We start from the raw sequence: 25,581 nt of genomic DNA, 5'->3' as shown, positions 1-25,581 counted from the left end.
GCTGGACAAAGGCTCCGAATGGCGTTGGGTTCCCTGGCCCCGCCCCGGAGCCCGGTCGGACCAGAACGCAGGCGGGCCTGGCCGAAGGCCTCCTGAGCCCCCAGCCGGCTGGCCAGAGGCAGGCAGCAGCCCCGGCACTGCCCAAGGCCCCCAGAGGGGTGGAGGAGGGCTCAGGGGCTCCCAAAGGGGGGCCGGGGGGGCACGGGCTTTGGGAAGGCCCCTGGACAGGCACCGGGAAAGACCTGCGGCCTCTGCAAGCATAGCCGAGGTGGGAGGGGAGGGTCTGCCCCAGGCTCGGGCTGGGTGGCCTAAGAGAAGGGGCTGTAGCCGGAGGGGCCCTTGGCCACAGCAGGGACGGTCCCACGGGGGGAGCTCCGGTCAGAGATGCCGCCTCAGACCCACTTAGAAGTGTCCAGGAGGCAGCCGGCAACATGGGAATGAGGTCAGCAGAGGGACCGAGAGCCCCCCTGAGCAGACAGATGGGGAGGGGAAAGGGGGCCCCTCTCCCACCCTCAGGGCTGCAAAGGGCCAAAAGGATGCACTTGTTTGCAGAGGGCCCCGGCCTCTGCTCCCTGTCCTCCCCGCCTCCGCGGGCCTCGTCCCCCTGGCCCCGGCTCCCTGTCCTCCCCACCTCCACGGGCCTCCTGGCCCCGGCCTCCCCCTCCCCGCCTCCGCGGGCCTCGTCCCACCTGGCCCCCGCCTCCCCCCTCCCCGCCTCCACGGGCCTCTCCCCACCTGGCCCCGGCTCCCTGTCCTCCCTGCCTCCGCGGGCCTCTTCCCGCCTGGCCCTGGCTCCCTGTCCTCCCTGTCCTCCCTGTCCTCCCCGCCTCCGCGGGCCTTGTCCCGCCTGGCCCCCGCCTCCCCCATCCCCGCCTCCGCGGGCCTCTCCCCGCCTGGCCCCGGCTCCCCTGTCCTCCCCGCCTCTGCGGGCCTCTTCCCGCCTGGCCCCGGCTCCCTGTCCTCCCCACCTCCACGGGCCTCCTGGCCCCGGCCTCCCCCTCCCCGCCTCCGCGGGCCTCTCCCCACCTGGCCCCGGCTCCCTGTCCTCCCTGCCTCCGCGGGCCTCTTCCCGCCTGGCCCTGGCTCCCTGTCCTCCCTGTCCTCCCCGCCTCCGCGGGCCTTGTCCCGCCTGGCCCCCGCCTCCCCCATCCCCGCCTCCGCGGGCCTCTCCCCGCCTGGCCCCGGCTCCCCTGTCCTCCCCGCCTCTGCGGGCCTCTTCCCGCCTGGCCCCGGCTCCCTGTCCTCCCTGCCTCCGCGGGCCTCTTCCCGCCTGGCCCTGGCTCCCTGTCCTCCCTGTCCTCCCTGTCCTCCCCGCCTCCGCGGGCCTTGTCCCGCCTGGCCCCCGCCTCCCCCATCCCCGCCTCCGCGGGCCTCTCCCCGCCTGGCCCCGGCTCCCCTGTCCTCCCCGCCTCTGCGGGCCTCTTCCCGCCTGGCCCCGGCTCCCTGTCCTCCCCACCTCCACGGGCCTCCTGGCCCCGGCCTCCCCCTCCCCGCCTCCGCGGGCCTCGTCCCACCTGGCCCCGGCCTCCCCCTCCCCGCCTCCGCGGGCCTCATCCCCCTGGCCCCGGCCTCCCCCTCCCCGCCTCCGCGGGCCTCGTCCCCCTGGCCCCGGCCTCCCCCTCCCCGCCTCCGCGGGCCTCGTCCCCCTGGCCCCGGCCTCCCCACGCTGGCCCAGCACACCTGACACAGCCGGCAGCTCCGCGGGCGCCCAGTCCCTCAGCCTGTGGTTGATGCACAGCGAGAGGACGCCGTCCCAGGGGATGTCCGAGGCGGGGCGCGGCTTCCTGCCCGCAGACTGGAGGGAGCGGTGCAGCAGGCTGTCCAGCTCAGACTGCAGGATGTACCAGGCCTGGCCGCAGCTGGGGATCTGGGCCGCGTACTGGAAAACCCCGCTGCAGGCGGCGCTCCAGGGGGCTGCAAAGAGAGCCCCCCGTTAGGGGCCCCGAGCGGGGCGGCGGGCAGGCGCCGGGCACTGCCTGGATCAGCCCACCGAGGCGAAATCCGGAAGGGAGAGGCGCGAGGCCGCCCCCTGGATCCAGCTGGCTGCCCCCCTCGGGGGGGCTCCGTGTAAACCAGAAGGCAGGCCGCCAAGGCGGCCTGAAGAAGGCGGGCAAAGAGCTGTTGCTGGGGTGCCCCCCGTTCACGGGCAGACTAGGAGGGGAGCTTCCCAGAGCGGAAGGGGCTGCCTGAGTGGTAGTGAGCTCCCTGTCTAAGGGCAGACAACAGAATGGGGACTAGGACCAAGGGCATCAGGGAAAGCCCAGCCCAGCGGGGGGCCTCAGGACCCTGAGTGGGCAGGGCGAGAGGCCAGCCTCTCTCAGTCAGGGAGGGTTCTCAGCACTAGCGAAGACGTCACCGCCCCCCCCCCCGCGGCCCCCCGGACCAAGATGCCGGGCCGAGGCCGGCCCTCTGGGCTGTGTACCATCCAAAGGCGGGAGGGCGATGGGCGGGATCTGGAAGGACAGCACGGCGGCCTTCAGCCAGGCCAGGTGGGCCGGCTCGTTCCACTGGAGGTGGGGGAGCAGCTGGCTGCCCCCGGCCCTGGCAAACTCGGGGTCCGGCCAAGACAGCTGGCTCAGCCGCTCCGCTGAGATGAGCGCGGCCAGGAAGGCCAGGACGCTGTTGTACAGGGCCACGACGGCGCCCGGCTCTTGGGGAGGCAGCCTGGCCAGCCGCCTCTCCTTCTGGTCGTGGCAGAAGCGCTCGTAGAACTCTCGCTGGATGCCGTCCTCCACAAACTGGGCCAGCGTCTGGCAGCACAGGCCAGGGTTGCGGGGGGCGCAGGACACCAGCCACCTCACTGCCCTGGAGAGCTGGCCAGAGAAAGGGGGGTCTGAGGAGCACGTCAGGGAAAAAGTGAGAAAGGAAAGAAGGGAGGGAGGGGGGAGGGGGGAGGAGGGAGGAGGGAGGGAGGGAGGAAGGAAGGAAGGAAAGGAAAGAAGGAAGGAGGGAGGAAGGAAGGAAGGAAGGGAAGGAAAGAAGGAAACAGGGAGGAAGGAAGGAAGGAAGGGAAGGAAAGAAGGGAGGGAGGGAGGAAAAGAGGGAGGGAGGGAGGAAGGGAGGGAAGGAAGGGAAAGGAAAGAAGAAGGAAAGAAAGAAAGACAGACAGACTAACTCGAGGCATTTCATCTCTCCGACATCAGACTCCCCAGTTTTGCTTCTGCTTGTATGTCCTATTTGCCTCCTGACTTAGAAAGTGGTTGCCCCCTTGGGATGCTCCTTGGCCACATCCGCAGATGGTGAGAGGGAGCCCTGACGCCCGACTCCCAGGCTCTTCCCATCAGATCCCACTGGCCGCCATCTTGGGTAGGCCCAGAAGAAGAGGCTGGGGGTGGCTGTTCCAAAGGCAGGCCCTCTAGAGCCATCCGTCCAGGCCCCCAGTGCTCCAGGGGCTCCCAGAATCTCTGCAGGGACCGTGGCTAGTCACGGTCCCCGGATGTCCTCTCACCTGGTGGTTGCACACCAGGCTGCTCAGGAACCCAGGAATCTCGACGATCATGTACTCAGAAATCAGTCCTCGGGCAATGAAATCGGGAAGCCGGAGACCTTGGCAAAGAAGGAAGAGCCGCTGAACGAGGCCACCTTGAGCCCAGCAGCCGTGCCCGTGTCCCAGGCATGGCGGCCTCCGCAGCCCGAGCAGACTAAGAGCTATGAGGCCCCCCAGCTGGGCTGGCGCGGCACGTTTCCCTTTCCCTTTTGTGCTTGCTTGTCGGCCCCGCGTTGGCACTGCAGGCCTCTTGCTTGATTTCCTCAGGGCAGCTCCCAAGCACAGGAGGGGAGAAGAGTCAGAAGGCTTAGTTCCGTGTCTTTTCCATACGACAGACCCCGTGACTTAAAGCTGTGGGCGGTGGAGGCGCATAAGGGGGCCGCGGGACGAGGGAACTCGTGGCCAGCCACGAAGGAGCCTCAGAGAGCTGTGAAGCCCCGAAGGACCAGGGAAGAAGAGCTGGCGGGCAGACCATGCAGGCCACGGGCATCCAGGTAACACCAAGAGAGCATGAGCGTGTAGGACCGCCCCAGAGAACAGTGATGAGACGGTGTGGAGCGGCGCCCACACTGAGAGAAGCTGGAAGGTGTTTGTGGTCGAGAAGAAGATGCCACGGACAGCAAGGTGGCTCAATGCATGGAGAGCCAGGCTAGAGACGGGAGGTCCTGGGTTCCAATCTGGCCTCAGACACTTCCCAGCTGGGTGACCCTGGCCAAGTCCCTTGACCCCCATGGCCTAGCCCTGACCACTCTTCTGCCTTGGAGCCAATACACAGTATTGACTCCAAGACGGAAGGTGAGGATTTAAAAAGAGACCAGCCGGGGGAGGGGGGGGATGGGGGGGTAGAGACAGAGAGAGAGAGACAGAGACAGAGACAGGGAGAGGGAGACAAAGGAGAGACACAGAGAGAGGGAGGGAGAGAAACAGAGAGAGACAGAGAGAGAGAGGAGAGAGAGAGAGAGGAGAGAGAGGGAGAGGGAGAAGGAGAGAGACAGAGAGACAGAGAGACAGACAGAGAGACAGACAGAGAGACAGAGAGAGAGAGGCAGAGAGAGAGAGAGAGAGAGAGGAGAGAGAGGGAGAGGGAGAAGGAGAGAGACAGAGAGACAGAGAGACAGACAGAGAGACAGACAGAGAGACAGAGAGAGAGAGGCAGAGAGAGAGAGAGAGAGAGACAGAGAGAGAGAGAGAGAGAGAGAGAGAGATGGAGGGAGAGAGACAGGGAGAGAGAGAGAGACAGAGTCAGAGACGGAGACGGAGAGACAGGGAGAGGGACAGGATGCCCGCAGAAGGCGCCACGTCTCTAGCTCTAAAATTCGCCCGGTGGCCGTTTCCAGGGTTTCAGAGCAGCCTTGCCCGCCAGAGCCACCCTCTTCCATCCAGCCTGGGGGGGGCGTGTTCCTGGCCTTAGCAGGGCTGGTCCTCAGACCCCGAGGTCATGCACCAGCCAACCTTTCTGGGCCAGCAAGGGCTGGGAGAAGAGGACGGGGGGCCAGCAGGGGCCAGTCAGGAAGCTCTAGGTGGCCAGAGGGCCAAAGGGCCCCACTTACCTTCCTCCACCTCTCTCTCTGGGATTTCTTCTCCTTGAAAGGGAACAAGTACCAGAAGTGGGATCAGCGGGGAGACTGGTCTAGACAGAAGCAGCCTTCGCAGCTGCAGCCACACGGAGAGCCAGGACGCAGGCTGGCTTTGTGCCCCCCCTGCATTCCTCCCTCTGCATGGTAAGAGGAGAACGAGGCCGCTGGTCCCAAAGAAAACCTTCTGGGACTTCGCCATCTCAAACTCTTCATCACTGAGAGGACCATCTACCACCTAGAGAAGAAAATACAAGTCAGAAGCTTCTCTGTCAATGAGAACCTTCCGGGAGCAGTGGGTGGAGCAGCAGACCTGGAAATGGGAGGTCCTGGGTTCAAATGTGGCCTCAGTCACTTCCTCACTGAGTGGCCCTGGACAAGTCACTTGCCCCAGATTGCCCAGCCCTTACCGCTCTTCTGTCTTGGGGCAGATTCACAGGACTGACTCTAAGACAGAAGGTGAGGCTTCTAGTCACCAGAGAAGAGCATGGAAGAATTGGTTTTGGTGGCTGAGGCTCCATTTTGTACAGAGACTTTAGAGGCTGCCTTTTTGCTATTTGCTCCGCACGCAGAGTCTACATGGAAACGGCACTGGCTTCTCCTTCCTTGCTCTGGTCCCTTCCTCTGAATCAGCCCACTTCATAGGCTCTCCTCCGCAGTGACGCTCTCCTAACTCCCGCAGGGATCCCTGCGCTCCGGAGCCCAGCCAGGGACATTCCCACTAACAACAGCCCAGAGAAACAGTCAGCTCAAAGCCAAGGAGGGAAACAGCCATCTAGGGGTGGGGTGTCTCACACAGAGGCTCAGGGAGTCCCCATGTGGGGAGCCCTCCTCCTGCCCTCCACCGTGAATGCCCCAGCACCATCCTGTGCTTCAGGCGCCTTGGAGGGATGGGAAGGGCTCTGCTCCTTCTGGCTCAACTAGGCTCAGTCGCCTCTCACGGCCTTCCCTTTTCATCTCACTGGCTCGCTGGCAGGTTGCCAGAGGGCACCCTCTGCGCATAGAACCCGAGCTCTGCCCCAGCCTGGGTGCTCTTCAGGGGACTCTGAAAGCGGCTGGCACCCAGAGGCTGGTCAGGAGAGGTGGAAAGGCCGGAGCCCCTAGGGAGGCCTAGGGAAGTCCCCCCAAAAGGAAACTTAAATGCGAAGCCAGGAAGCGAGCAACACTGTGAGCATTTCTCAGGCCCTTCCTGCAAGCAAAGGTCCTCAACTGGGCTCTCGGGGCCCAAAGACATGCTCAGCAGAGGCCTGAATGGATAGAGCTTGAGGCTCCTGTTGGGGTGCACAGGGACTCCACCTGGGATCTGTCGCCCCAGGGAGGAGAACAGCCACATCAGACCTCTCTAGTATAGGTTTGAGTCTTTCTGGGGTGACTCACTTGTACCCAATTTGGAACTCTGCCCAAAGGGCGCTAAAAGACTGCCCTTTGATCCAGCCATAGCACTGTTGGGTTTGTACCCCAAAGAGATAATAAGGAAAAAGACCTGTACAAGAATATTCATAGCTGCGCTCTTTGTGGTGGCAAAAAATTGGAAAATGAGGGGATGCCCATCCATTGGGGGAATGGCTGAACACATTGTGGTATATGTCAGTGATGGAATACTATTGTGCTAAAAGGAATAATAAAGTGGAGGAATTCCATGGAGACTGGAACAACCTCCAGGAAGTGATGCAGAGCAAGAGGAGCAGAACCAGGAGAACATTGTACACAGAGACGGATACATTGTAGCACGATAGAATATAACTGACTTCTCTACTAGCAGTAATGCAATGACCCAAGACAATCCTGAGGGACTTAAGAGAAAAAATGTATCCACATCCAGAGAAAGAACTGTGGGAGCAGAAACCCAGAAGAAAAACACCTGCTTGATCACATGGGTCGAGGGGACATGACTTAGGATGGAGACTCTAAATGAACATCCTAATGTAAACACCAACAACATGGAAATAGATTCTGATCAAGGAGACAAGTAATACCCAATGAAATTACACGTTGACTGCGGGAAGGGTGGAGGGAGGGGAGGGAAGGAAATTGAAGGACCAGCCCAGGAACCTATTTTCTCCCTGACCCCCTGCCCCTAGAGCCCCTTCAGTCAAGTTAATGAAGAACCAGTTACCATACCCTGGAATGTGCTAGGGACTGATAACACCCCTGACCCCAGGAGTTCTTGTCCCTCCTCCTCCTGACATATGCCAGGAACTGATAAGGACCCTAGCCCCAGGAGTCCCTGTTCACCCCCACCTCCACCCCAAGAATTCCTCCTCACTCCTCTTACCATAAAAGTGTATAAAAAGCCTGCAAACCCCAGACCCAGGGCCAGTCACTTTTAGGATGGACTCCCAAACTGCAGTTTGGTTAATAAAGTACCTCTTGTGTGTTGCATTACCGTGTGTGTCTCCTCCTTGGAATCTGAACCAGAACCGGACAGAACATTTGGGGGCTCTTCCCAGGATTCCAAAGGTTTGGACCACACATTGGTAAAGGTACTTGAATCCCTGAAGGGAAATCTGAGTGTGTTTGTGTGAATGTGTATGGGGAAGGGAGAGTCTGGATCGCGACATACGGCTAAGTGGCTGATCACTGGTCACCGGCCTGGGGCTTATTTGGGACAGCCCATGCCAAGTTAGATCCATTAAGACCCCTTTTTCCTCTGTTTCTGAGTGAGGACCTTCCAAGTACATGGTTTCCGAGTCCTGCAAGGGGCCGGGCCAGAACAGCCAGGAAGCAGAAGTGTTATTTCAAGAGATTGAGAGATTTCCTTTCTAGAGGATTTGTTAAGAGCACTCAGTAGGAACTTTGGGATGGTTAGAGGCCCCCTGCCCAAGATGGACTTGGGACAGGAACTGGGTTCCTGCAACAGAGGTTTGAGTCCTCTAAGGACCCAATGTATCCTAAGGAGCACCGTTGGATGGTGAGTGTGAAAAATGTCCATGCTAACAGACGTGCCGAGGAATAGCATCTCTAAGGTAAGCCCCTGGGGTCGGGGGAGTGAACTCTTGCCTGCCAGAAACCTAGTGAAAGTCTGTATCTCTGTTGTTTGTCTTCCACGTCTATTTGTAGTCTGGCTTTTACTGTTTGTCTTGTGTGTCCTTCTATATTTGGACCTGTTCTGTAAATCTGGATTCAGTAGAGGCTGTTGGGTTGCTGGACGCAGCTTTAGTCCCACAGCCAGGTCACTAAAGAGACGTCTTTTAGTGACTTCTGGGGAACCTTCGGGTTCAAAGGTGTATGAATGTGTGAGAGAGCATGTCCTATAGGTCTCTGTTGAGTCTTTGTTGTTTTTGTGTGGCTAGATTAAAGAAAGGAAGAGGCAGAAGGAGTTTAAGATGCACTTTCACCAAGGGGAATTTCTTTTGTGATGGCTGTTCCCTGCTCCCTCCACCTACATCCCAACCAGACAGGCTAGGAAGGAGAGGCTGTGCCTGTGCCAGCAGCAAGCTTCCAAGCAGGAGAGAGAATCTGAATAGGAAGAGATTGAAAAGTTCCTTCCTTGAGGAACCCAGTCAGCCTCATGAACAGCTCACCTCCAACCCCAGTTGGGAGCAGATAGTTTTGTCCAGATACTACAAGAACATTTTGTTAGAAATCACAGTCAACTACCCAAATTAATTTACTTATTTAGTGCCATACCCATTGAACTACCAAAAAACTTCTTTACTGAATTAGAAAAAACATAACAAAGTTCATTTAGAAGGACAAAGGATCAAGGATATCCAGGGAAATCATGAAAAAAAAAATGCAAAGGAAGGTGGCCTTGCAGTCCCAGATCTCAAACTATACTGTAAAGCAGTAGTTATCAAAACAATGTGGTACTGGATAAGAGACAGAAAGGAGGATCAGTGGAACAGCCTTGGGGTAAGTGACCTCAGCAGGACAGTCTATGATAAGCCCAAAGAGCCCAGCTTTGGGGACCAAAATCCACTATTTGACAAAAACTGCTGGGAAAACTGGAAGACAGTATGGGAGAGACTAGGTTTGGATCAACACCTCACACCCTACACCAAGATAAATTCAGAATGGGTGAACGATCTGAACATAAAGAAGGAAACTATAAGTAAATTAGGTGAACACAGTAATAGTATACATATCAGATCTTTGGGAAGGGAGAGGCTTTAAGACCAAGGAAGAGCTAGAAAAAAACCACAAAATGTAAAATCAATAATTTTGATTACATCAAATTAAATTGATAATTGACAAATAGTCAAGGGACATGAATAGGCAGTTTTCAGATAAAGAAATCAAAACTATTAATAAGCACATGAAAAAGTGTTCTAAATCTCTTATAATCAGAGAGATGCAAATCAAAACGACCCTGAGGTATCACCTTACACCTAGCAGATTGGCTAACATGACAGCAAAGGAAAGTAATGAATGCTGGAGAGGATGGGACACTAATGCATTGCTGGTGGAGCTGTGAATTGATCCAACCATTCTGGAGGGCAATTTGGAACTATGCACAAAGGGCGATAAAAGACTGTCTGCCCTTTGATCCAGCCATAGCACTGCTGGGTTTGTACCCCAAAGAGATCATAAGGAAAAAGACTTGTACAAGAATATTCATAGCTGTGCCTTTTGTGGTGGCAAAAAATTGGAAAATGAGGGGATGCCCTTCAATTGGGGAATGGCTGAACCAATTGTGGTATATGTTGGTGATGGAATACTATTGTGCTAAAAGGAATAATAAAATGGAGGAATTCCATGGAGACTGGAACAACCTCCAGGAAGTGATGCAGAGCAAGAGGAGCAGAACCAGGAGAACATTGTACACAGAGACTGATACACTGTGGTACAATCGAATGTAATGGACTTCTCCATTGGTGTCAATGCAGTGTCCCTGAACAATCTGCAGGGATCTAGGAGAAAAAACACTATCCACAAGCAGAGGACAAACTGTGGGAGTAAAAACACAGAGGAAAAGTAACTGCTTGATTACAGGGGTTGAGGGGACATGACTGAGGAGAGACTCTAAATGAACACTCTAATGCAAATACCCACAACATGGAAATGGGTTCGAATCAAGGACACATGTGATACCCAGTGGAATCGCACATCCGCTATGGGAGAGATGGTTGGGGGGGGGGGGGGAGGAAAAGAAAATGATCTTTGTTTCCAATGAATAATGTTTGAAAATGACCAAATAAAATAATGTTTAAAAAAAAAAGAAATCACAGTCAAAAAGAGAGACAGTTTAGATAGATCCGCACATAGAGTTCAGAGAAAGCTAGGGAACAAGAAAGTCAGCTCAGCCAATCAGGTGGCTAATCTCAGTAGCTTAGCTCAGCACAGCTTCCTCAGTTAAAGGGGCAGTATGCTGAAACTGTTTTAATGAATTTTCTCCCTGCAAACATTTCTTCTTAAGACTGGATCCTAAAACACCTATTTTTTCCTTTGAAAGCATGCTTAACACAGTTGTATGTTGCTGTTTATCTTTGTCTTTGTCACAGTCTTGTCTCGTCTCTATGTAAAAATGGGGAAGCTGCAAGCTTAAACTTCCCACAGTGAAAAATCCTCAACAGAGGACAAAAGCAAATATCTGTTCAATGATTTCTTCTTGATAGGCCCCCAAAGGAGTGAAAAAGAGAAAAATTCAGAGCAGAAATGGGAGATTTTTACTCCACAGTTACCACTTTTCACTTAAAATTAATTCTAAGGGTTGATGCATACAACTTGGGAGGATTGCTAATGATTTTGATATGGTAGTGTATTGTGGTTACTGGTTGTCAGTTAAATGTGAACTGTTAGCCAGATTTGATTGAGCACAAAACTCATGGTTAGAAGTTTGTTGTTAAACCTTGCAATGCATAATGGTTTCAGTGAATTTGAGATTTGTCTAAATGTGATTGATAGCCAGCCTTACAGAGAGGGAATGTTTATTCTATAAGGACAGAAATTGTACTGGCTACTTTATAGATGTAAAAGTCATCCAGAAAAAGTTGTTATATTGTTGAGAAGAACTTATTCTAGAATTTGAACTTGAAATGTCTTCAAATCAGATGTTATTTTAATGTATGTACTGTCAGAACTAGCAACAAGAAATCATGTGACACACAAGAAGTTTTTAAAGTGGGTAATCTGTGCAAGGGACTTAATAATACAAGTACTAAGAATTTGGTATTTTGCAAAAGAGGGAATTTCTAAACGGTGTTGTCTTTGACTAAGGTTATATGAATTGTTTTTTAAAAATGTGCACAATGTATAGGAAGGAATTTGTGATCTAGAGATGAACATATATGCATTTGTACTATGAAGAAAGTTAAGTTTTCCACCTAAAAAGGTTAAGGGTATATGATATGCAAACTGTATGTCCTTAACAAGACAAATTTGACCAGCCTTGAAATCAAGAAGGGCTTATCATGAGGATTAAATACAATTCAGTATAGTACCTTTCCTCTACTTACAAAAATGGTAAAGAGGAGGAGCCAGAAGAAATAAGAGTAATGGATAGAGTTACTAGTTAATACTATGAATTCTAGTGTGAAATAGATATAACATTATAAATTGGAATAATGTTGATGGAATTTAATCGGGAATGTAGCAATGTTTTGAGCTAAAAGAAAATTAAATTGGAGGTTCTATTCTACTTTAGACAGAGGTTTGAGAGGAGTGCAGGTCAATGCTTTGAACTTCAGTTTGGTTACACATTAAAAGATTGCTAAAGGACTTAATCAAAGTTATTTGGAAGTGTGGAGTTCAAACTAAAGTCCACTGAGAGTAAATTATTGTGAAGGGGGTTTGATACATTCAAACTTTTAAATTGTAGTGAGCTCACTTGTTAAAGAAGGATGGGACAAAGGTGTTCAGTAATAAAATCTAAATTGAGCCAAGCAACCTTAGGATAAATTGCTCAGAAGCTATTAACCCCTTCCTTGCACGCAGGAAGGAGAAAGGAATGCTCATAATTGTTCCACACTGATACTTAGGGACTGAAATAGGGACCTCACAGGGTTGACAACCACTGTATGATAGAACTTAAAGAAGAGTATATTTTAATTGTATATTTCGGAGGTTTTAAGATGCTCAAACAAACTTTGCCAGCCCTGTCTGACCAAGAAGCTAGTTTGAAGCTGTGGAATCTTAATGCAAACATTCCAGGTCCAGAATGATTAAATGAGTTGAGTGATATGTAATTGATAAGTTACCTCACACAAACTTTGGGAATATGTTGATTGATTTTTTTATTACATTTTGATCTGCATAAAGATATATGTTGCAAACAGTAGCCAAGGAGTGGGTAAAACATTAAAAATGGCATATATATGAAAAATACTTGCTCATAATTTTATGACTGTTATGTGAGTTGCTGCTAAAATATGTATTTTAAGTATTGTTTGGATGTAAACAAAATTGTAAACCTGACTGTACCATAGACTTTGTTCAATAATCAGTGGTTACCTTAGTTTACCAATTTGTACTATGAACTGAAATTTATAATAGATGAGCCCTATGCTACAGATGCAGTAGTTCAATGACGTAATACTTTAAATCAGAATTCTTTTGGGTTACTGATTAGCAATTGAAGTGATACCAACAGTATGTTTGTTTGACTTAAGCAAGTCAGAGAAGGTGAGAAGGTATCTTGATTTGATTTTGGAAGAAAGGGACTTTGGTCTAAAGATCAAAGCTTGAGTATGCAGATTTGTGAAGGAAGAATGGAAGTCTTGTTCTGCTTTTTAAGCAGAGGGTTTGGAAGAGAAAGAGAGAGGGAGAGAGAGAGACAGAGAGAGAGAGAGAGAGAGAGAGAGACAGAGAGAGACAGAGGGACAGAGACAGACAGACAGATAGACAGACAGAGAAAGAGAGAGAGAGAGAGAGAGAGAGAGAGAGAGAGAGAGAGAGAGAGAGAGAGAGAGAGAGAGAGAGAGAGAGAGGAGACACATGAGAAGGTGAAAGAACAGATAGATGTTCTGCTCTCATAAATGGATCTTTAACTTAGATAATATCTAGAATTGATGTATGTGGGTTTGGAAAATCACAAATAATTCTGGAATTTTTCTGAAGTTCTTAGAAAGATTTCTGATTGATCTTGTCTTAGTTCCTTCAGATGGCCTAAGGCCAGGATTTGATCTAGTCCTGATTTGTATTTACTGTAGAGCTGATGAATTCAACATTCCCGTTCAGGTTTTGTGACTAAATTGTGATAAATTAATTATTGCCAAAATATGTAAGAATAACTGCTATAATGTAGACTCATAGGCTTTAAGAAATTGTTAGAGAGGGAAAATGATCAGAAAAGCTTGTTTGAGGTATATGGAAATTCTTATTTGCTGATAAGCAGAATTTCTCTCAGCTGAAATGGGTGAGACTTGTCTTTTAAGGAAAAAGAAGGCTTCTGGGATCAAATGGTGACAAAGTACCTGAAGGACAGAGAATGTCCTGGGATGGTTACAGAGGCATATTCTGGGCTCACCTGGGAATGGACATTTTCTGACCATCTAGGCTGTTAGTCCTTGAGTGATTCAATGATGAAGCCCTCACTATGTGTCCCTTGGGACATGAAGAAATGTTTTCCCTGTCGGCCTTTTCCTTTGTGACAAATTCCCATAATCAGCACATAATGCAAATTGTAAAACTAAAGTTTCCATTTCCCCAAACAACCTATTAGGTTAATAATTGAAAATTCTTAAATTGTTTGGCAGCATACTTTGAGAAGTAGGTGAAGTTTATTAATAGATGGCTTGTATTTGTAGCCTTAATTTACCACAGTTGAAGTTTGGATCTTGAGCTTGAATATATAGCTCAAAGCTTTCTTGAATTTCCCCCAGAATCTGGGGTAAAGGAATACATCTATAAAATATTGTTACTCAAATGTTTATATATGTTTATACTTAATGTGTACTTTGCAAAAGGATATTCTTTAACAGAAACATCACATACCAACTCTGCAAACAACTCAGGAAACTGATTTCTTAAAGGGATCTATTCCTGTCAGAAGATGATTTCTCATGATGGAGTCTATTGGCTTCTCTGTTTCTATCTGGTGCTCTAGTTTTTGCCCCCATCCTTATTTCCACACTTCTTTCTTAGGGGCTGACTCTCCCCCTTGTGACCTGTCTGCCAATCAGGGGAAGCAGTCGCTGGACATCCTTCATATCTCCAAGCAGGTCCCCACCTACCTAGGACCCAGGCATTCACTGAGGACATGCCCCTAGAGACCCTATGTCTGCAGCCTTTCCCTCCCTGTTCAAGTTTTGGCTACTCCCTGTGGGAGATGTGAACTTTGCATTTGTAACCTTGTCATTTATCTAGTTGCTTCTAGGATAGAAGCACTCATGGGAGTCACCCAGATGCCACTGAAACCTCAGCAACCATTCCAGCCTGAAGCCCTGGACATTGCCTACAGCCAATACCTCTCTCCTGACCATAGGCAGGGACAGCTCTACAACCATTCTCAGCTCTGAAGAAGCTACAGAATATTGAGACCATCGCCCCTTTTCCCTTAGATATTTGGGGAGGGGGGAGATGACATGGCATTGCACCCCCAGAAACCCAGGCAAACTATTATCAGGGAAATTCTTCTGCTCCCTTGCATCCTCGCAACTCCTAGCCTAAGGATTCTTTGCTTTTATGCTGATCATACGGGGCTAGTTAATTGCCTAGTAGCCTCTGTCAAGGATTGCGTTAATACTGTCCAGCTATGGTCCTTCACCAGCAATATCAAACTCTGATTCCTACTGAATCCCCTTATGAGGATACAGTCGCATGAGGAAGATTCTTCATGTACAGGAAAAGAAGTAGGGAATGAAGGACCAGCCGGAGAACCTATTTTCTCCCTGACCCCCTGCCCCTAGAGCCCCTTTAGTCAAGTTAATGAAGAACCAGTTACCATACCCCTGGAATGTGCTAGGGACTGATAACACCCCTGACCCCAGGAGTTCCTGTCCCTCCCCCTCCTGACATATGCCAGGAACTGATAAGGACCCCAGCTCCAGGAGTTCCTGTTCACTCCCCCTCACCCCAGGAATTCCTCTGCACCCCCCCTACCATAAAACTGTATAAAAAGCCTGCAAACCCCAGACCCAGGGCCAGCCACTTTTAGGGCTGAGCCCCAAACTGCAGTTTGGTTAATAAAGTACCTCTTGTGTGTTGCATTACCATGTGTGTCTCCTCCTTGGAATCTGAACCAGAACCGGACAGAACAAAATAATGTGATTATTGTAACCAAGGAATAATGTTCTAAATTGACTAAATAAAATTAAAAAAAAAAAGAAGCCAATTTGGGGGCAGCTGGGTAACTCAGTGGATGAAGAACCAGGCCCAGAGATGGGAGGTCCTGGGTTCAAATCAGACCTCAGACCCTTCTTAGCTGGGTGACCCTGGGCAAGTCACTTGACCCCTATGGCCTAGCCCTGACCGCTCTTCTGCTTTGGAACCACACTCAGAATTGATTCCAAGATGGAAGGTAGCTGACAGCCCAAGAGCCTGCAGATGTATCCATGAATGAGGAGCACAAATCTTGTGTGGAGAGAATGGGCATCCAATGGCCTGGTCGGGGGGCCCTGGGTGAATCACCTCACCCTGGGCCCAAGCAGCCCTGGAGGACTGGGGGGGTTGGGATGTTCCCTACACTGGTGGAACCACAGAGCTGGGCACAAACCGCCTTCAGGCCTGCATCGCTCTGTCCCTGGTGCCCTGGAAAAGAAGCCTCAGGGGCATGCCAGACAAGGCTGGAGCCTCTGAAGGCCCCCGGGAATGAGGCCAGAGGGCAGCAGGGGACAGGGCCTACCTGGACGGAGCCGTGGATGCGGGACCTGCAGTTGCCCTCCTTGCTGGGAAAGCTGAACACGGAGAGAGTCTGGACTTTGTTCGGGGCACGGTCAGACGTCGTCCCTTCGCTGCCCGTGAATTTAACTTTCACCCACTCTGCCAGGGTCCTGTGGGGAGAGGGGAGATGGGCACCAGGATGGCTGGAAGCTGGGCCCAGCGGGCCCTCCTTGAGGCCTCAGCAGACTGCAAGCTTGTCTCTGGCCGTGGCCATGGTCCTCCCTTGTCGGGGACGCGCCCTCCTGTCCCTGGCTTCCCCTTGAAGACTCGGAGAGGAGACCTCTGTGGCCCCGGAGCCTTCTCCTGGACTAGGTGACTCACACCTGGGGTTCCCCCATCTGCCCTTGGGCCATGCAGAACAAGGCCTGTCCCTCGGGCACCGCGGGCACCAGGGTGCAGACAAGAGGCCCTGCTGACACCCCACAGCAGCGGGCACAGGTGCAGCCTAGGCAGAGGCCACAGGGCAAGGGGAGGTCAGGGCCAAACGACATGAGGCCTTGAAGGCCAGCCAAGGAAGCTGATGGTGGCTGCGCAGGTTGGGCGCGCGCCCTCAGGCCAGTCTCAGGAGGACCGCCTGGGTGGCAGTGCCCAGGGCGGGCAGTGACCACCCAGATGCCCTGGGCGTTGCCAGGCACTGCCCCACCCAGCCCTGGGGCTCTCTGGCTAGGACATAAAGGCCCCTGGGCCCGATTTCTTTGCTTGGGCGACCCTGCAGGCCGAAGGGCCCACGAGAGCACAAACCACTCACCTGCCCGGCTCGTCCAGCCTGTCTCCCTGGTCCCTGGGCAAAACCAGAACGAGCTTCCAAAACACGGGCCCGTGCTGGAAAGAAAGGTGCTCGGACAGCAGTGACGGCCAGTCCAGCGGGGACCACACAGCCTTGCTGGGGGGTAAGACAAGCACCCCTTACTTCCTCTTGTGGCACTTGGGGACCCCCCTGCCTTTGGTTCCCACTGGAGACCCTGGGCTGGCTGCCTCAGGGCAGGGATGTGTCATGGGACTCCTCGGGGCTCCTCTGCCCTAGGCCGGCCAGTGACCCCCACCAAGTCCTCCCCCCCACCCAGGGCAGAGCCTGCCCATCTTGGGGGGTCCCCTTCCTGCCATCTTAGCATCATTCTAAGATGGAAGAGGGGCCCGGACCAGGCCCCCAGGGTTAAATGACTTGCCCAGGGTCACAGTCAGGAAGTGTCAGAGGCCAGACTTGAACCCAGGGCCTTCCAGCTCCAGACTGAGATCCGGGCTTCAGGGAGATCCTGCCTGGCCGCTGAGGGGATGAGGGGCCACAGAGCGAGGGGGGTTGCAGTGGGCAGCCCTCGGGCAGTGGTTAAACCCACCTGAGTAAGTTCTGGTAGAAATACTGGACCTTCATCTGGTGGATCATCTCGGTTCTGATCCAGTTTAGTCTGAAACCCAAAGGCAGAGCCATCTGGCTCTTCACCGCCCCCCCCCCCCGGACCCTCTGACATCATGGTCGGGCCCATCCACGCTGCTCCCTGTCCAGGCCGGGCTGTGTGGTTTGTGGCCCAGGTTTGGACCCTCATCCCAGCCCAGCGACCCATTCAGCACCTTCTCCCTTCAAGGCCTTGTGAGGGTCCTGAGACAAAACCCAGAGGGCCTCCCCACGTCCCCAACTGCACATCCCCCCTGCGTGCCTGGGCCCGGGCTGCCCCCTCCACCTCCTGCTCCCCGGCTTCCTTCATGGCTCTGCTCAGATCCTAGTCTTGTCCCGGCCGTCTCCCCATCCGCCTGGGCGCTCCCAGAGGCCGGGGCTGCCCTCGGCCTCTCTCTGCGTCCCTGGCGCTCAGCACACAGCAGGCGCTCAATAAATGCTCGCTGACTGGCTGGCCGGCCATGTCTGGAGAGGGGCAGCCCGGAGGTGCCCCTTGTGGGCAGAGCCTTGAAGGAGGTGCCGGAGCGCGTGGCGGAGGGCCCCGCGGAGAGGCTGGCCGGAGAGCGGGCGCCCCAATCAGGCTGGTTCGTCTCAAGGCGGCGCTCCAAGGCGAGGCCCCTCCTTGGAAGGAAGCCCCAAAGAAGGGGCCCCCGGAACGCCGGGGCCCCCATCCCGGCCGGGCGCTGGGGAGGGGGAGGCCCACAAAAGGAAGCCTGGAGACGGGAAGGCGGACACAGAAGTGAATCTAAAGGGAGAACCGTGCGGCGGCGGCGGAGCCCGACCTACCGAGTGCACGAGATGCCCAGGCGGCCCGCGTGGCCGAGGTTCAGGACGCCCCTGCTCAGGCTCTCCCTGGTCGCGGGACACTCAGCGCTGGGCAGCAGGGCCTTCAGCCGCTCCGCCTGGTCCACGTAGCACGGGGCGGGGGGGAAGGCGCGCACGTGGCGCTTCCACTTCTTCTGGGCCAGAACCATCTTCTTCCATCTACAAGAGAGAAGGGCCGGCCGGGGTTGGCGGGGCCGCAGGCGCGCCACGGGGTGTCCGGACAGGGCCGGGGATCGCCGGGGGCGGCTGTCGGCTCCCTCCCCCGGCCGGGGCCGCACTGGCCGAGCCGGTCCTTCAGGCCCCCCCCGGACGCTGTCCCCGGAGGGGGAGCGTCGCGGCCAAGCCTGGCCCGCCTGGCCGCGGGCCCCCCGGAGGAAGCGGGCCGCTCGTGGGCTCCGTCGCGGCCTCCTGCGGGCCCTACTTACTGCCAGAGACACTTGTGGAAGCAGCGGAACTCGCGGAAGACGTCCTGCGCGGCGCCCGAGATCTCCTCCTCCACAAAGAGCGCCAGCAGGCTGGCGCAGAGCTCCTCCGGGACGCGCCGGGCCTCGGCGGCGGACCTAGGACAGGAGCCAAGCAGGGCCTGAGTCCGAGCCGGCCCGCGCCCCGGCTTCGATGCACCAGGAGGCCGAGGTCGGGGGACAGCCAGCCCGCGAGATCCGGGGCCGGCCTTGAGTACGAGTCTTCCCGGCTGCCGACTCGACGGGCCGCGCCGCGTCCTGCCCTGACTCGGCCTCGACCATCCAGGCTGGCTTTGGAGCCTTCTCAAAGGCACTGGGCCGCCGGCTTGCTGCGCCCATCCTGATGTGGTCACAAGGGGGCACTTCAGGCCGGGCACGGCCATCCCCCTTCCCTCCCTGGCCTTGGTGGGGGCTACCCGCCGTCAGCACGGAGCCTCGAGGAAGCTCCATTCCGGATGGGCCCAGACGAGGATTTCCAACCAGCTTGTGTTCACTGGGGCCGCCGGCAGTGCCTCCAAAGCCGGGCCTCCACGGCAGGGCCTCCAAAGCCGGGCCTCCACCCTCCAAAACCAGGCCTCCACGGCAGGGCCTCCAAAGCTGGGCCGCCGGCAGTGCCTCCAAAGCCGGGCCTCCACGGCAGGGCCTCCAAAGCCGGGCCTCCACCCTCCAAAACCAGGCCTCCACGGCAGGGCCTCCAAAGCTGGGCCGCCGGCAGTGCCTCCAAAGCCGGGCCTCCAAGGCAGGGCCTCCAAAGCCGGGCCTCCACCCTCCAAAACCAGGCCTCCATGGCAGGGCCTCCAAAGCCGGGCCTCCACGGCAGGGCCTCCAAAGCCGGGCCTCCACGGCAGGGCCTCCAAAGTAGGGCCTCCACGGCAGGGCCTCCACAGCCAGACGTGGGGGGAACCAGCACGAGCCACGGAGACTCAGGCCGGGCACCGGGCATGGCCACACGTGCCCTCACGGAGCGTTCTCAAGCGCGCCGGCTGGCCTTAGAGGCAGGACTAAGGATCAGTTCTGAGGTGGAAGAAGAGCAGAGGCCGCCGTTGGGGCTCTGAGGCCAGCCGGGCCTGGAGCTCCCCTTTGCAGGCCCTTCGGTCGCCGCCCTTTAAAACTGGTTTTCCGATGACTGAAGCACAGACAGACCGAGGTGGGGGCGGGGGGGCTCCAGGCTGGCCTCAGACCCTTCCCAGCGGGGGGCCCAGGGCGGAGCAGCCGGGAGGAGGCTCTCCAGAGCTCTGCCCGCGAGCCCCGCCTTCTAGAGGCCGCAGCCCAGCAGGGGGCCAAAGAGCGGAATGAACGCGAGTCTGGAGACCTCCAGAACCCCAGAGGGCGCTCCGGCTCCTGCGGACCGGCCAGGGGAATCCATTCGGGCCGGAGCTAGCTGGGGATGCCGGGAAGGCGCCGGGTGCGAGCAAGGCCAGGCCCCAAGGGGGGCCGGAACGAAGGGCCGGAGCGCCTGGTGGGCCGGGAAGAGGCCCAAAGACAAAGGCTTCTGCCTGGCAATCCCAGGAGGGGCTTCCGCGGAGGCCCAGAGACCTCCTCCAAAGGCGAGAAGAAGTGGGGCTCCCGAAGCCTCCCCCCACACTGGGGCTGCTGGGAAGCTCCGCTGGAGAGTCTGGGAGAGAGAGGCTGGGGTGCCCCAGGGGCTGGGGGGGCTACAAGGGAGGCTGGGGTGCCCTGGGGGCTGTGGGGGTGCTGCAGGGACTGGCGGGGCTGGGGTTCCCCAGGGGCTGCAGGGGCTGTGGGGGGCTGGGGTACCCCAGGGGCTGCAGGGGCTATGGGGGGCTGGGGTTCCCCAGGGGCTGCGGGGGCTATGGGGGGCTGGGGTACCCCAGGGGCTGTGGGGGCTGTGGGGGGCTGGGGTACCCCAGGGGCTGTGGGGGCGTGGGGAAAGGAAGGGGCCGCAGAGGGTGGCGCCCAGCCTGGAGAAGACTCGCTTCCCTGCCAGAAGAGAGGCAGCCCAGAGCTCGGTCCCGGGCGGCCTGGCCAGCCCTCTAAGCGGCCCCCGGGGGAGGCACGTGCAGCTCCTAGGGACGAGCGGACAGCCAGAGGGGCCCTCCGTGGGGCGCCCCGCGTCGCCCGCGCCCTCTCGGCCCCCGTGAGGTCCCACCAGCCCAGCTCAGCCCCACAAGAGGAAGCGGGGCGCGCCTAGACGACGATCCAGAGATCCTGGTGGCCTACAAGCTCCCCAGGACTAGACTTTGACTGTTAGCCTCAGAGGCCGAGAGCCGAGGCTGGGCGGAGGGGGTCGGGGGCCGGCCGAGCCTGGCCGAGCGCTCGGCCCCCCCTGCCCAGCCCTTGCTGCTCTTCGGCCTTGGAACCAAGCCTCGCGCTGATTCCAAGATGGAAGGCGAGGGGTTGAGAGAGGCCTAGCCAACGGGCGGGGGCTGGACTGTGCCCGGCCTGCTTGCCCCGAGGGCGCCGCGCTCCGGGGGGCCTCCGAGCTACCCCGCGGAGGACCGTCCCCTCCGGCCGGCTTCCGGGCCGCGCCGTGCGCAGGAGGCGGCCGGCCGGCCCAAGTGGAGGTCAGCGGGGAGGAGGAGGAGGAGGAGCCTCGCGGCTCGGAAGGCCCCCCCGGCTCAGCCGGCCCCACGTACCGGGCCGATGGAGGCCGGGCTGGGCATCGGCGACTTCCAAAGCGGGATGGAGCGCCCGGGAGTCCCGACACCGATTCTGGCCGGCCACGAGGGCCCTCCTTCGGGCCGCGCTTGACCGTGCGGCCTCCGAGTCCGTCTCCCGCCCGAGCGTCTGTGCTCGTGACAACCCTCTGCCTCAGTTTCCTCCTCCGTAAAATGGGGAGGGGCCTCGCCGCCGCGCCCGCCCGCTACTCTCCAGCGCCACTACCTACCCGAAGGCCGGCCCGCGGGAAGCCGCCTCGGCCCCGCGCGTGGCCCGGCTCTCCTCCCGAACGACGCCGTCCCTCTCTGGCAGCGCGCCGCCCGCGTCCTGGGGAGGAGACAGGGACGGTGAGCCTGGCTGCCCCGCGGGGGCAGGGGGGCTCCCGGCGCCCCTCCGAGCAAGCCCCTGCCCAGCCCAGCCACGAGGACCCTCCGAAAGACCGCGGTCGAGCCCTGACTTTGACGTGTTCTTGGCTCGTGACCCCAGGCCAGGCCCGCGTCTCTGGCCTCAGTTTCCCCATCTGTAAGACAACGGGCCGGCCTGGACGGCGCGGAGGTCTGTGACTCCACAAGAGTGCGGATGAGGTCCCGGGAGGACCTCTGAGCTGGGCGCTCTGGGGAGGCCGAGGAGCCATTCGAGCCACCCAGGCCGGGGGTGCCGCTGGCAGCTGCCCCTTGTGGAAAGGGAGCTGACCTCTGACGAGAGGACCCCTGAGGCCCTGGGGGGGGAAGGGGACGAGAGGACCCCTGAGGCCCTGGGGGGGGGAAGGGGACGAGAGGACCCCTGAGGCCCTGGGGGGGGGAAGGGGACGAGAGGACCCCTGAGGCCCTGCAGGCTCCCTTCTGGGGCGGCAGCTCTCGAAAGGGGCAGCAAGGGAAGCTTTCTACAAAGAATAGAAGACTCCTGGCTGGGCGCTACGGCCGCTTTCTTGGGTCAGTGTTTTGTCCAGGCCGGGCAGAAGGGGCGGGCAGGAAAGACTCTGGGGCCAGCGAGTCCTTCTGTGCCAAGGGAGGGCTCAGAGGGAGGCACTCCTGGGACAGCGGGCCAGGAAGAGCGATGGGAGAGCGGGCGAGGGGCCGAGGCTGCACGCCACCTTCTTCTCCAGCACCCCCCCACCCTAGAATTGCTCCAAGGGTCCGTTCCAAGGCAGAAGAGTGGTGAGGCTAGGCCCTGAGGTGAGGGTGCAAGGCCACATTTGAACCCAGGACCTCCCGGCTCCAGACCCGGCTCCCAATCTGCTGAGCTGGCTAGCAGCCCCCAGCATGCGGTGGTTTAAAGCCAAAGAGTTTAGGCCTTGCAAGGTGGAGGGAGGTCACCGGGACCCCTGGAGGAGGACAGGTGGGCCTGGGTAAGCCCTGCGTCATCGCTGGCCCTGGCGGGCTGTGAAAGAAGCAGGGAAGGAGGGGAGAGCCCATCCTCCAGCAGCCCTCTGGCTCGGGAGGGAAAAGAAGGCCTTGTGAGTCCTCTAGAGCTAGAGCAGGGTTTGGGGGGCGGGAGGCTGCCTCCACAGGTATCACCCCAACTCTTTCAGCATCCTTGGAAGGGTGATTCTAAGTTAAAAAGCTTTTGTGGGCCAGCAAGGTGGGCCATTGGATTCACTAGAGCCGGGGGGTCCCGGGTTCCAATCTGGCCTCAGACAGTCCTAGCTGGGGACACAGGGCAGGTCACTTCACCCCACAGCCTGGCCTTTGCTGCTCTTCTGCCTCAGAAGCCTCCCAGGATTGATTCCAAGAGCCGCTGCGGCAGGAGCTTCAGTCAGAGGGGTGGATGGGGCCGGTGGGAGAGCAATTAGGGCGCGGGGAGGAGCGGCAGGAAGGAGCCCTGGCCCGACGTGAACACGGGATGTGCTTCCCTCTGTCGGCTCCCCATTCCCGTTCTCCCCTCCAGGCCTGAACGAATGGGAGCCGGCCTCTGTATGGGCGCCGATTACTCTCGCTTTCATGTCATCACTTAGCAACAGAATTCAGGGGTCCTGCCCATGGATTTGGGGCCCCTGGAAAGCACCCTGGTGGGGCCCGTGCCCTCTCTCTCCTTCCACGGCAGCAGCACCCCAAGACCTTCCGATTCGGCTGAGCAGGTATGAGCCGCCTCTGGGAAGGAAAGCCGGGACGGGGAGAGCAGCTGGCCACACTCGGCTATAAGGCAGAACCCTAAGCATATCGGGGGGTCTCTTACCCTCTCAGAGAAAGCCGCGCCATTTCTCTGAATCGGAAGGACGGTCTGCACAACGCGGAAGGGCGATGGGGCTGGCGCCGGAGCTCCGGAAGAATGAGGCGACATCCCCAATGGGTGCAGGGCCCCCGGGGGCTCAGGCCGAGGCTGGGGCTGAGGTGTGGGAGCAGACTGGGGGCACAAGGGTGGCAGAGCGGGCATCCTCTCAGGGTGCACTGGGGGTACCGAGGTTCCCATACTTCTGGCACTCTTTCCTTGGGCAGGAGCAGCTGAAGGGAAGGAAGTCTCTGATTACAGACTACAAAGGTGGCATTTGAAAGAGACCCCAAGAAGGGGGGAACCACAATTAGGAGCCTTTGAGCAGAGACTTGGCACAGCATGCTGCCAAGAGCCTGGGGCGTGGGCTTCTGACACCTCAGGTTGGGTCAGCCCCTCCCTGGGCCTCCGTTTCCTCCTCTTGGGGAGAGCTTCCCCATCCAGCTCCAGCTTCCATAAAGGTTCTGGTCCAACCTGGGTGGACATGGGAGGACAGGGCTGCTTCCATTTCTTCCTGTTCCTTTGGAACAAGGCCCCTTCTTGGAAGGTGGCCTCACGGGGTATTCTAAAGCAACAACTGTCCAAGCCATCTGGCGCTGACTGCTAAGTGGAGCGGCAGACCGTGGGAGCGGCAAGGCACACTGTGGGAGCAAGAATTCATGAGCCAACAAAAGCCAGAGAACGATGTGGCAGAAACAAGGGAGAGACCAGCATCTCACACCACATACCAAACGAAGTCAAAACGGGCTGTGACTCAGACAGAGGCTGGCATCCTAAGCCAACGAGGGGAGCGCGGAAAGGTGGGGCAAACAAAATGGATCATTTCGATTGCACGGAAATAACCCATTTTTGCACAAACAGAACCCTGCAGCCACGGTCAGAAGGAAAGCAGGGCCCTGGGAAATGGGCTGATGCAAGCTTCCTCAGCAGAGGCCTCACTTCTCAAGTCTAGGGAGCTGAACGAGATGCGTAAAGCTAGCAGCTGTCCCCCACGAAAAATGGCCAAAGGAACGAACAAGTGACTGTCAGAAGGAGGAATCCAAGCCCTCGATGGTCACTCACTTGCCAGGTCCTGGGCAGGCTTCTGGGTCCTGCAGGCCGCCCTGGGCTGGAGACTCTCCCCTACGTACACGCTCTCTGCATTGAAGCTGCCCACGGGGACGTGCCGCACAAAGGAGGGCAAAGGGCCGCCGTTGATGACTTCTCCCACAGACACAGACCGCTTCTGCCTAATCAGCGCTGACCTTGTGGGCTTGCACACCCGTTCGGACTCTCGGAAGGCCGTGCGGTTCAGTTCCACCCAACTGCAAAGACAAAAGCTTTCACCGCGGCTCGAGAAGCTTGTCCGTCTGCCCAAAGCCAACCTGTGGCTGATGGCCCTGACCACCCGTGCCCCTGGTGGACTCCACCTGGGGGGCTGTGGGCAGGCCAGGGAGCTTTGGTCTCCTCCCTCCCCCCTCCATGAAGCTAGGCGCTATGGACCACCTCCTCCAGAGGCCTCCCCCCAGAGCCACAAATAGAGAGCTGGAAGGGGTCTCAGAGGTCACTGGGCTCAGCACCCCCCTTTTACAGATGAAAGATGGAGGCCCAGCTATGGAGCCGAGTCAGGATTTGAACTCCCATCTTCTAGCTCTTTTCCACCAAAGCAGGCTCTGCCTTTCCTTCTCCAGGCCCATCCAGGGTCCCCCCAGTCACTCTGAGAGAAGCAGCCCCACGTTTGGGTATCCTGGCAAACGCCAGGCCTCCCGGGCGACGGAAGAGCTGCAGCCTCATTCACTGCCCCAACATGACACCCCGTGCTCTGAGGCATGGCCTCTGCTGAGGACGGGCCCCTCCTTCAAAGGAGGGCCTCTGGAGAGCGGGGAGCGCTTCCCCCCTCGGGGCTCCTCCTCCCTTCACAGCCACGTACCCATCAGACACGTGAAGGCCGTAGAAGCTCACGAAGTCCTCCGCCTCGGCACAGTCCCGGAAGAGGAGCATGCGGACCAGATCGTAGAGGGGAAAGAACGTGGGCCTCTGCGAGCTTGCGGTGTACGCCATGCTGAGGGCCCTGAGAGCATCCCGGCGCACCTGGAGGCAAAGCACGTGAGCCCGCTGAGCCCTCCCAGGGCCGCTGACTTGGCAGCGATTTCCACTAGAGTCGCTGTCCTGGCCCGCCCGGCAGGCTCCTTTATGGGGGCCTTTGGGGAGCTGGGCACAGAGGGCCCGTCCCTGGGCGCTCTGCCAAGGGGGCGCCGGCCCAGTCCCCAAGCGCTG

At 57.2% G+C, this 25,581-nt stretch overlaps 1 protein-coding gene across 1 annotated transcript in view; it reads right to left on the bottom strand.

Annotated features, from left to right (window-relative positions):
- LOC103105463 (germinal-center associated nuclear protein-like) overlaps positions 1–25,581 on the bottom strand; it is a 37,481-nt gene that overhangs the window by 4,725 nt on the left and 7,175 nt on the right. Inside the window, exons 6-18 of the mRNA XM_056820168.1 lie at positions 25,235–25,395; positions 24,388–24,629; positions 23,293–23,558; positions 21,347–21,444; positions 18,463–18,597; positions 17,999–18,196; positions 17,157–17,225; positions 16,571–16,705; positions 15,785–15,932; positions 5,038–5,299; positions 3,449–3,546; positions 2,423–2,813; positions 1,681–1,914 (exon numbers count right to left, since the gene is read on the bottom strand). Of these exons, the coding sequence (XP_056676146.1) occupies positions 1,681–1,914; positions 2,423–2,813; positions 3,449–3,546; positions 5,038–5,299; positions 15,785–15,932; positions 16,571–16,705; positions 17,157–17,225; positions 17,999–18,196; positions 18,463–18,597; positions 21,347–21,444; positions 23,293–23,558; positions 24,388–24,629; positions 25,235–25,395 (2,437 nt within the window). The remainder of the gene's footprint in view (positions 1–1,680; positions 1,915–2,422; positions 2,814–3,448; positions 3,547–5,037; positions 5,300–15,784; positions 15,933–16,570; positions 16,706–17,156; positions 17,226–17,998; positions 18,197–18,462; positions 18,598–21,346; positions 21,445–23,292; positions 23,559–24,387; positions 24,630–25,234; positions 25,396–25,581) is intronic.

This window comes from Monodelphis domestica, chromosome 2 (assembly GCF_027887165.1).
Source record: "Monodelphis domestica isolate mMonDom1 chromosome 2, mMonDom1.pri, whole genome shotgun sequence".
In the NCBI taxonomy this organism is placed as follows: domain Eukaryota; kingdom Metazoa; phylum Chordata; class Mammalia; order Didelphimorphia; family Didelphidae; genus Monodelphis; species Monodelphis domestica.
Note: the sequence above shows the minus strand (reverse complement) of the source record. Positions and strands in the feature narration are given on the sequence as shown.